The sequence below is a fragment of the Ciona intestinalis genome, chromosome 10 (genome assembly GCF_000224145.3).
Source record: "Ciona intestinalis chromosome 10, KH, whole genome shotgun sequence".
Taxonomy (NCBI): domain Eukaryota; kingdom Metazoa; phylum Chordata; class Ascidiacea; order Phlebobranchia; family Cionidae; genus Ciona; species Ciona intestinalis.
In genome coordinates, this window is record NC_020175.2 from 794,177 (window position 1) to 806,221 (window position 12,045).

A 12,045-nucleotide genomic window follows, 5' to 3' on the forward strand; every position below is an offset into this window, starting at 1 on the left:
GAACAAGGTTTAAGTACAACTAGTACGAGAAAAACATATTTTGCTCTGTGTACACTAGAGTACTTTAAAATTGCGTATGTATGTATTTATTTTAGTGGTTACATTTACAAACTTGTACGTTTAGGTATTCAAATATTTAGGGTACCGTTACGTTGTTTAGTTATTTAATTTCAAGGAAGGTGGTAACTGTTTGCAGATGTGTAAGCCATAATGGCCGAATCTGAAGCATTTAATGGAGACCAGAACGATGCATCTATAAAGGCAATGTCACTAAATTCACCTGAAGTTCCAATAAATAAAGGAGACAACATAAGTGAAAACGATTCAGGTATTTTGTGGATGTAAAGACATTTTTGTGAACAAGCAGTCAAACGCTTCAACTGTAATTTTCAGTTTTCGTTTCATTCCCTTTTTAGATTTGTAAAATGAAATATTTTATAGATAAGGCACTTTATAGTGAATAAATAAATAAAAGTAAGAAATGGTATGTTTTGTATATTTGTCAGATTTTAAACTAAAATGTTCAGTTTTGATTTGGCGCTGTATAATTAGGTTTGTTTAGAGTATGGCTATTGTAAATGAGTTCGCTTAAGAACAATCTTTTACGAAATGGTTAAAAAACCTCTGCCACTGTGTTATTCCTATCGTACTCTATTATTTGTCTCTTAAAACCAAAGTCTGCTGATCCAGTAACTTAGTGTCAATGATATAACCCTTAAAATTTAGTATTTTATCCGTAGTATAAGTGTAACATCTCATTCATGCACCAAGCTTGTTACTGTATCTCTAACATATCATTTTGTTGTCTACATATGCGCATATATGTTTTCTTTTTGTTTTTTTACACACTGGCATACGGTTTGTTAAAGATCGCAACATTAAATTTTAAATAAAAATTTTCAGTTTTATTTGTTACAGTCTTATAAGCTTACTCTGTTTTACACGAAACTAATGTTACGTTTTTCCCTCAGATGGAGTGCCAAAATTGAGAGTTCCTTTTCGTTCTGTGAACAGCATACTGAATCTTTCAAGGGAGGAGAAAAATAAAAACGAATCACGGAGAGTTTCTTTTCCAGATGATGACAAGATTATTAGTGGGTATGGTGAACCAAGAAACCCATGGGCCCAAGGTAAGTGTAAACTGTAAATAATTAATGTGGTTACCAAATCAACAACTGCATGTCTCTATCCTATTCCCAATACATATTGAAACATTTTAAAATATATTTCTATAAATTTCTATTAAATAAACAAATTTTGCACATACTGTTAAATTTATTTATTAAAATTAAATGGGGCCATATTCTATACAACATGTCTCTCTTTCCAATCTGTATTATTTACCATTTAGCAATTTGTATACTATTAGCATATTTAAAGATTGGCTTATTATAAGCATATTAAACAATTTTGCAAATAATATATTATAGCTTTAAAATGCATCTGCAACTGGTATTCATGGATTATTTATAAATCTACGGTCATACCTAGTACTTACCAATAAATAATAAATTGTTTAGAAATGCTCTAAAAAATAGCATATTGGCATATTTGTTTTGCACCAAATCCTGCATCATTATTTGATTATTTGTTAGTGTTACACTCATACATACTACACATTGTACCCAGATAGCAAGAATATTTACATAGGTTATCATACAAATCCCATAGCATGCTAGATATTACAGGGCATACCCATGTTTGTGCCTATGTATGTATTTCACCATATTTATGTTAAAACTTTACATTTCTGCCCAGCTAAAACAACATCAACAGAGGATCTCATCCAAGCATACACTCAAGCATGCCAACAATGGGGTGTAAAACCAATCACAAAGCTATTAATGCAGTTGCAAGTAAGTGTCCTGGTTAATAAGTTTGTTTTAATCTAATTAGTTTGTTGCTTGTGTAAATATTTCTAATGTTTCCAACCTTTTAACAGGAAATTACAGATTTCTCAATACGAGCTCATTCTCTAACATTAAAAGGTAAAACATGCGTTTATTTCTTTTCTTATGTGGTATTTAGTTGGCCTATTCACAAAATGTGGGTTAACATATTAATATAGTCTGACATTCGGCAAGACATTATCTGGGTTTTAGTTTTTTTAACAGGAAGAGGAATTATGCCAAGTAAGAGTTTAATAAATATGTGCTTTAAAACTTTACTCCTATAGTTCTGTTTAGGTCTACTGTCCATGAGTGTCTAATCATCTGATCTTGACAACAGTTTGTTTCTTGCAGGTGAAAAACTTGATTCGAAAGTTGTTGAAACATTGGAGTCGGTGTTCAAAAGAGTTCAGTTTGTTATCATGGATTTGGAAGCCACTAATCTTGATGATGATGTAAGAAAGTCTATTTCTGTTGTAAATAAATTCGATTTGCTTTGACTACTTACAAATTACCAGGCACTAAATGAGTTCAGGTTGTCTATATTAACACTATAAATACACCTTTGATGGTTATTTGATTGTAAGCAATAAGTAAATCTGTAGCACGTCAGTACTGCAATGACCCTGTCTGTAGGGTAACTGTATTCATTGCTTTCATGTTTTAACAGAAATCTAAGGTTTTCCCCAAATCTGGGGTGTGTCTTTAATATTATAAATTTCTTTATTGAAATATAGTTACACTTCACACTCATGGTCAAACATCGGTAACCGGATTCATTAATGTTGCACAATTTATCAATTACAGTCTACAACAACAATTACCTCATGACTCCACCATATGCCACCAAAGTGTCACTCATTTATATAGAATTTGTGGTTCCATTTGAATTTAATTTGAATCATTAAGATGCTCAAGGCTCAATCGAACATTACAATTGCATTTTCGATTTAGGTTCTAAAAAATTAAAAGCAAAATTGGCTGTTGGTAGCATTGTAACAGTAAAACTGAAAATAAATTTCATGAAAGTTTACACTCCACACTACAGTAATGATTTTTCTTTGACATAACATAGACTCTAATAATAATTCCCTGACCTTTATCATACATTTCAAAGTAAACTTCTTTGGTGGACATTATAACATGATCAATGTATAAATTTCCACAGTCTGCCGCATCGTTGTTTGACATGATCGAATATTATGAATCTGCTGTCAATGTTCTTATTGGGTTCAACAGGAACCTTGGTACAAATGGATGGCAGGCAGCAGCTCATATGATGAGAAAGGTTGGTTTATATGTGTTGTTGTATGTGACTTAGGAACCAAACCTGGAATGGCAGGGTAGGCAGTGTTAATGCAGTGCAAAAATTCACGATAGCTTGTAATTGGTATATGATTTACAAAATGACATCTTTGATTAAGTGAAATCTGAAGAGATTTGCTTTAAGAACCTAACATGCCTACCCTGAAATTTTCTACACTGTATTAACCCGCATGCCTAACTACTTCTGCCTTCTTGCATTTAAAAAAGTTAGATACCTATGGTTGCTGGCATTTATTTTCTATTGCATGGCAGTGCCATTGCTATAGGTGTTTAGTAGTTGGCACGGTCTTTTTTATTTCTGTGGCATTTATGTGATGCAGATTTAAAGTTAATTTGCAGTATTGCAATTATTTTTCAAGCTTTTACTGTGTTTTATTGAAACATTTAATTTTGGAATTCTTTTTTAATTTACATCATAGCTGCCAAATTTTATATGGATCTGCTTTGCAGTATAATGTGTTATAAATAGCCATGTCATGTTTATCAATTAGTTTCTCTTTTTTTTATTAATTTGAAACAAACACAGTAAAAATAAATTTTATTATTTAGGTTTATAATAAAGTTTTAAGAATATTTATACATTTATATTTTTGATAGTCTGACAGTAAATTTGACAATACAAGTTTTGCTTGTGCATTGAAAGCTTTGGTTTGTTTTGTTTATCAAAGTTAAAACCATGCATGTGTAAAGTGCTTCACCTCATTCACAGGAAATGCGTAATAGCTTAAGTTTACCTTTTCTGTTTGTGTTATTTACATCTTAGGTTTCACTACTTCTAATTAAGAATACAGAATGTAGATTTGTTTTATATTTGAATCTAGGTTTAGTATTTTAGAAACGAAAGCAAAAGATATCTCTCCTTCCTCCATACAACTTAATTGTAAAATACCATTTGTGCTTTATTTCTTTATATAAACAAGTTCCGACTTGCATTTGTAACAACTTAAAATCAAAATGTAAAGAAAATCAAAATTTGCTGTTAGAATCTAAATATATATATATAATTTATAAACATTCTCAAATTCTGTATGAATTGACACTTTTTAGTAAAGTCAGTACATAGAATGATTTTAATATCAAATTTTTAAACAATGGTTCTCATTATCTCCCAGTTAAAGAATAAACAAACATTTTGTTCATGAGCCATGACTATGAGCTTATATAAATATTTACTTTAATATAACATGTTTGAACAGTTTACAATAACAAAAGAGAAGACATTTAAGAATGTTTTGCTGGTTAGATGCAAAGCTAGTTTCAGTAATATGATTATATACAATTTAAATTTACAATATAGCCTATAGGCTATAATATAGAATATTAGACTTTTTAGGGAATTTCAAAGAATTCAGTGTAATTGTGTTTATGGGTCCATGGGTCATGTTATTTTCTCCCATTCTACTTTCCTCTGTTTACCTGGTATGACACAGTGTGTTCCTGTTTACCATCATACACAGTGTTTATAGTGGCCTTACTTGACCACTGATACCATGGGTTTAACCTAATATTAGTCATATGTTGTTGTTGCACCAATTCAACCAGAGTCAATTACCTCATACACCTGTGATGGCAATTACTTAGTTTGAAGTTATGCAATATTATGTGTCACGGACAAAATATGTGTGTAGGAGACTAGGAGTATATCATGTGTGTATGACTGTATGTGTCATGCCACTTATGTTTCCTGTGTGTTATACACTTGTATTTAAACTTGCTCACTACTATTTTAAAAGTTTGTTTAAAGTTGTTTTACAAACCAAAAACTAATTGGCATCAAAACATACTTAATAAGCATATTAAAAAATCTCACAAAATTTTATTTATATATATAGAATATTTTTCATACTCACCTATTCAAAGAGATGCCTAAAACTTGTATAAGCCTTTAAAAAAAGGGTTATGTGCTTTCTTGGTTTGTATGTTTTGTACATAATGTCATATTAATACATATATGTCTTGTTGTAATTTTTAATAAACATTTTCCTGAAATATTAATTTAAAGTAAAGTTTAAATTATAGCATATAATAAAAATATGACAATTTCTTTGTATGTTTTTTACTAAAATTTTTTTTTTTTATCATGTATTTTATATATGTCAATATTTTTTCAGATGTCATGTTTGCGATTATTTGACGCACACAGCGTTCCGCTCACTGATCAGGCCGTACCTTTCGTGGGACGTGCGCTACGTCTTAGCAATACTTTGGTGACTTTGCATCTGGAGAATGCTTCACTTAGCGGAAGGCCCATGTTGCTCATATGTGAGTTTCTGTGTTTACAAACAATTCTGTTTTGTTTTATTATGTGTTGTGATTTTTATCTGGTTTAACTTGTTTATATGGTTTGGTTTATATTGTTGTCACTGGAGCAGTGGCCCAGAGGTGTGGTGTTTGCATAATAACTGAATAACCCAGGTTTGATGCTCTATCTCTATATGTATATTATTAGACGTCTTTAGGCAAGATACTTAACAGACATCAATTCAATCCACTGCTCTTAATGAGGTGTAGAACCCCTGAGTGTTTGGGTAATGAGCCAACCCTAACCTAAACTTCAGATCCTATGACTTGCCCTGCTGTAGGACCTCACGCACATAGAATAGAATATCTTTGCAATACCTCATGCATTTTTAAACCAACACAACATATTCTCCACAGTCGCTGCTTTAAGAATGAATGTAACTCTGAGGGAATTATTCCTTGCTGATAATCGACTGCTTTCCACCGATGCTTTACAAATCGCAAACCTTCTTAAATTTAACTTCGTTCTTCAACTGCTTGACATTCGAAACAACTTGATACAGGTAAGGAGTGTTTTGTCTGTTGAGTCACTAACACAATATACTGTATTCTATTTTATGTGGGTGAAGTCCTACAAGAGTGTAGGTTGCCATGGGACATAAGATTTAAGCCTTGTTTGAAATTTGGACCAGAGTGGGCCCATTGCCACAATACCCAGGATGCTACAATTCATTAGTGGGTAAAAGCAGAATATCAATACTAGTCTCAGTACACATGATATACACTGACAGTGACACTGTTACATACAATGTATTATATGTATTTATACTTATGCAGCTTAGTGACAAAATTCCTTTACAAACAGCTTTTTAAACAGTTTGTTAAATAACTGTTCTTGGTACCTTTGTTTGTTAATGCTATGTCTATTCTACCACAAGATTTAGCACCTATGGTACCAATGGTAAAAAGTAATTATAACTTGGTTTATCACTGTCATGTTAGATTGCTAATCCCATGTTTGAAATTGTCCGAGCAAACAATTGATTTATTCATCATGGTAAATTACATCTCAATTATTGGATGCCAAACTCATTTCATAGGTTTTATGAATTGAACGAGGTGCTGAATCTGTTGAGACAGAAATCAATATTATGACTTATTTGCAGTTGAATATATTAAGTGACATCTTTAACCTGAGTGCTGATGCATCTTGAGCTGTTTTACCATTTATTTATAATTATTGAATATTTTAGACATGTATTTTGTCAGATAGATAAATATAAAAAATGTATATATTTATATATATATACAATTACATATATATATATATATATACAATTGCTCTTATATAATTTGCCTGCTTTTGCAAAATTACGCAGAACTATATTTATTTTTCTAAATTCCCTAATATTTTACATATTTATATTCTCCCTTACCCTCTCCTACAGGATGTTGGGTTAAGCCACTTATGTTCGGGCATCATGACCCAACCACAGAATGGAGCATGTGGATTGCAAACCTTGGTTTTGTGGAATAACCAGATATCGCATCAGAGCATGTCAAAACTAGCAACAGCTTTGGTAAAAACAAATCCATTTTTACACAGAAGTTATTTTCTTCTTAACTATTCTGTATGTTAGGAAGACAAATAGTTTATTTAGTATTTTTTAATTTTGAATTATTTAACCAATACTTATGTTCATATAGCTAAATAGTTTAGTTATAAAATGTCATGATTGCTAATTCCAATACTTTATGTTCATTAACCACAAATATTTTAAATGACTCGATGTGTGGTTTATTTCTTTTTGATTTTTTTTTGATTTTTTAACACATTTTCATTTTTTAAAAACAGGAGAAGCTATGTCACTGTCATGTTTGTTTAATAAATTTTCAGTCTTAGCACCCACATACATGTGAAGTCAATTGGATTATATAATTTACACTCTTGACATTTGAGTCAGAAATCCCCACTTTTTTGAACTATTGAACCGATACATTCCTACTGTTTAACTAAGCCCATAATTACATCACAATTGATACAGAGGTATACCAACAACCTGTCAACATTAAACTTGGGCCAAAATGTTCTTGGTGATGATGGAGCTGCAAAACTCAAGGATGGTTTGCTACAAAACCACTCACTGCTAAGACTGGGAATGGTGGGAACTAAAGTAACATGCGAAGGTATAAACTTTAGGCATATTATATTGTAAAGTAAAAATATTAAACATCACTTTGCCATCAAAGGGAAACTAAAGTAAAGTTTATTTTGCGCAACCAACTTTTTTGGTTATTTTATGTCTAATCCATCCGTGTTAAAAACAATGTTTTATTATAAGTAATCACCCTAATGGGCCAACTCTTGCATAAATTCCACTATCGCAGGCCTCCTTTTTGTCACAGGACATTACCAAAATATAATGGAACATTAATATTCAAAATTTAGACAGCATATGTTTTATATGAAGTCTTTATAAATCATTATCACATTTATTGACGTAAGGTTCCACTATATACTACTCATTCATCTTGGTCAAATATTTTGTATGATATTATTTCCATTCACCAAATGCTGCTCAATAAATAGCAGGGACCAACTAATGGTGTAACAAATGTCCAGAGAGTTATATACCATGCCTCCAATAATATATATCTCATGTCTCATGATACAGCATCAGTTTTTATTTAAATATTATGTAGTTTGCATTAATTTTCTATACTACATATTTAGTAGCACTCGGTGTCGGTGTATTATATCATAATGCAATGAGAAATGTGCAAGTGCAACAATACGAATGTTAAATCACCAGATTCAAGAATGCTTCACAGATAAATGAATGAATGTAACTTAATTTTCTTTGTGTGAATGGCAGTCGTTATAACATGTGTGTTATGTTTCATACACCTCTTGCCCGCTTATGAGTTACCACTTATGTAACTTGGTGTCGTGTGTGAATATGTTTGTCGAAATTTATCATTTTCTAACCTATATAAGCGATAACAGGGAGCACTGAGTTGAAGCAATTGCCATTAAATGTCTTAGGTGATTATTTTTTTGTATTTTCATCCCTTTTACTTTAAAGGTGCCATTGCCCTTGCTGAATTTCTTGCTGAGTCACCCCGCATCATACGACTCGACTTACGCAACAACAACATTAAAGTTGGAGGGTTGATGGCGTTGAGTCTCGCGTTTAAAATCAACTTTTCGCTTCTAAGGCTTGACATTGACAAACCTAATGCTAAAGACACCGTAAGATCACTATATATTATATGTAATATTTCTATATATAGGTTAATAGGTAAATAGTGAAAAACGAAAGAAATTGTGAGTACAAGTCAGTTTTTCCTCTTATATCGTTTGGTTATATGTTGATATACCTACAACCTACTCCATTTGTGCCAGTAAACTACAGACTCAATATAACGTCTGTACACAATGATTCTCATATAAGAAGTTCAGTAGGTGACTCAGTAAGTACACACCATCCCACATGATATATAGACATCAATGTAGTCTCCTATCTTTGTTTATCATTCAACCACTATCACCACGCCTGTTATGTAAATGTTGGGCATAATGCTAATACTAACAACACCATAATCAACCTATTGTGATCTAACACTTGTACATTATTCATGGCTATCTAGATAATACTTGGATAATATTTTAAGTGTGATTTGAATTGTACTTTGTATGTTTTGGTGTTTAATGCTTAAAGTAACTTTTGATGGAAATAGGGTATTAGGTAAACCATTTAAGGATCTTCACTTATGCTGTTAAAACTATGTTATTTTTGTGTCAAGTAAACTGTAGCTGTTGCATTATTTGATTCATTTATTTCTAAATTAAACCAATCAAATAATGATAAAATCTTTAAAAAGTAATCACTTTTAAAGTTCAATGTCAGGAGATATATAAAATAGAACCTGTGTTATAGGGTCTATCATGCCCTGCCAGGATAAAACGAGTTAAATGCATCCATTCAATTCTTACACAAACATCATATTCTATCACAGTTAAAGGAATTGGCAGAGAAACAAGAATGTTTGATATCTGATATTTCTCATTATGCTGCAAGGAACAAGGAGTCAGCTCTTAGAAGAGTTTATCTCATCCAGCAGGAGAGGATGAGAACTGAGGAAGAAAAAACATCCGGACTCAGGTGAGGTTCAGTGGTGTTAGAGATGAAAAAGATCCTCCCAGCCTAATTCCGGGAAATCGGGTCACAATTCTTTACACACATTCAAAATCCGCTCTTTTGGCATTTTTTGGACGTTTCTCTGGCTACATTTCGATGTCTTATACAGTGCCAAGTATTAGTTAATAAACGCAACCTGTTTCACCTGTATAAGAAGTTGAAAAGAGTACGCAAATAGATCAGAAAACAGCTATTAAAATATATTATTCATATATCTTTAAAAGATTCTCAATAAGCGTTAACCCACTAATTAACTTGAAAGTCAAAACTCCCCACAAATTGAAATACTTTTGTTCCAACACCAATCAGTGTGTATAGTTGGTGACCTTTAGTAACCTTTCCCACCAGATACATGGACATGACCAACTCTGGGGTTCAAATCTCATCAACTCCTATCCATCTTTCACACAACAGCAACAACAACACGCTACAACAACAACAACAACAACAACAACAACATTCAACAAACACGGAAGGAGACCAACCTCAAAAACAAATAACCAACAACCCCCAACAGAACATGTTGAATAATGTTGTTCCGCAACAACAACTGCTTCAAGATGTTGATGACAGCCCAATAAATTCCCCAGAGTTGCTTCCTTCTAACAGTGTATCATACCACCAGGTAATATTACAGTATGATTAACTCTAATTTATTGATGTTGGGCACTGTGGTGCAGTAGTTAGGCCCATTGCCGCTAGCCCAGAGGTTTGGGTTTATCACTTGTCACTGATACCAATGTGGGCGTGTGTGGTAAGACACTTAACACAAATGCTTCATTCCATTGGTCTTTAATGTGTTTAAATTGCCAAACAAACATTTAAAAAAATCAAAAAAATCTTAAAACAAAAAATAGTCACTCCCAAAGTTACATATATTGAAACTTTGAGAATAAGTAGTTTACATTCTTTCTTTAATGATTTCTATACCCCAGGTCGCCCCTGTAATGTTCAGCAGCAGTGAGATGGAGAAAAGAGCTCTAGCACAGAACTCCAAACCATCCAATGACGTCACCCATGACGTCACACATGACGTCATAGATGACGTTTTTACTCCCGGCCCCAAATCCAACACTACTTCCGAAACCGTCGTTAATGACGTCACGGTGGACTTAAAAGCAGAAACCAAGTCTTTAAAAAACACTGATACACCGGACCAATCAGAATTAAGATCCACCGCCACGCCTACACTAGGAGACCAATCAGAGGACAGCATAGACACCGATATTCGGAAATTGGTTTCGGAAATTCTTAGTGTTGTGACAGAAGAATTGGATGAAAAAGACATCCATACGGTTCAACAGTCAAGTGAAAAAGATTCTTTTTGTTATGAGGTGGACAATGACGCCATTGAACGTAGTGGTGTCATTGAAAGTGGTGACCTCGTTAAAAGTAGTGACATCATTGAAGATTATGACTTCACGGAGACGAAAGAACTTGAACTAGAAAATGAAAATAATCACAAAGTATTAAACATCGCCTGTGATGAGGGTTTACCCGATGACGTAATCAGTGACGTCACAAAAGAAAATGACGTCACGCAAGAAGACGATCCCAGCATCACAGTAAGTCATTATGATCTAAGTTTGTTTCCACGATGAACATACAATCTTCAATATTGTACAAGAGGTCATAGAATGAAATCTCCTCCAGGCTACCTCACTTCCAACTCAGTAGAAAGCTGCAGTTATAATTCAAAGCACAATCTGCATACGATGGCACTTAAGTACAACATTAGCTGCCACACCTTTACCCTGACAATTAATTTCTCGACTCTGTTTTTCTTCTCATCCTTGTTTATAGTAAGGGTCATTTCCAATCTTATCAGTTATTTTGTAACGCCATGATCTACACGTGATTTAAACACGTCTATTTTTTCCATCTTCGTACTTCTCTATTAATTTAAAGCAGTACTACTATGTTTGTGATAGCCTACTGTGTATAAATGGCACCCAGAAAATTCGAGCGGCTCTCGTTTCTCACATGTCGCGTAGAAAGAAAGCAACACGACAGGTGCTTCTTGATCGTCGTGGAATAATTGTTGTTTATTCTAGATTTGGTGCAATTGTTTTCCGCAGTATATTTTGTCGTAATAAACGAACACAATCCCAGTCCTTCTGGACACGACGATGGCTGCCAATCAACAGTCCGATACATACACGGAGTATTACGTCGCCTCTGGCAATAATTCTCATGATATGCCACATTGAAAGCAGAATCTTTTAGAACACAGAGCAACAGGCCAAACTAAAGTATAGGACCATTTCGGAGCCTACCACACTGTAGGACCTAATCCGTACAGAATCGAACACAGCTTCAGAACAGGAACACAGCTTTGTTCGGCGCCGTGGCGTAGTGGTTAGAGCAACTGCCTGTAACCATTAGGT

General features: G+C 33.3%; 1 protein-coding gene across 1 annotated transcript; it reads left to right on the forward strand.

Annotated features, from left to right (window-relative positions):
• The first annotated feature begins 128 nt into the window (after positions 1 to 128).
• Positions 129 to 11,772, forward strand: LOC100186281 (protein phosphatase 1 regulatory subunit 37). Its single transcript, XM_026836503.1, has 14 exons — positions 129 to 328; positions 972 to 1,130; positions 1,759 to 1,856; positions 1,943 to 1,988; positions 2,244 to 2,344; positions 3,058 to 3,177; positions 5,327 to 5,477; positions 5,874 to 6,019; positions 6,905 to 7,036; positions 7,502 to 7,643; positions 8,543 to 8,709; positions 9,477 to 9,622; positions 10,007 to 10,283; positions 10,594 to 11,772. Exons 1-14 carry the CDS (start codon positions 211 to 213, stop codon positions 11,257 to 11,259), a joined length of 2,469 nt encoding a protein of 822 aa, XP_026692304.1. The 5' UTR covers positions 129 to 210; the 3' UTR covers positions 11,260 to 11,772.
• The last annotated feature ends 273 nt before the right edge of the window (positions 11,773 to 12,045 follow it).

Excerpts from the sequence above, each read along its gene's own strand:
- LOC100186281 (XM_026836503.1), top strand. The coding sequence starts at position 211 with ATGGCCGAATCTGAAGCATTTAATGGAGACCAGAACGATGCATCTATA. Across the intron at positions 1,857-1,942 it reads AGCTATTAATGCAGTTGCAA|GAAATTACAGATTTCTCAAT; the intron begins GTAAGTGTCCTG and ends ACCTTTTAACAG. Across the intron at positions 7,037-7,501 it reads CAAAACTAGCAACAGCTTTG|AGGTATACCAACAACCTGTC; the intron begins GTAAAAACAAAT and ends CAATTGATACAG.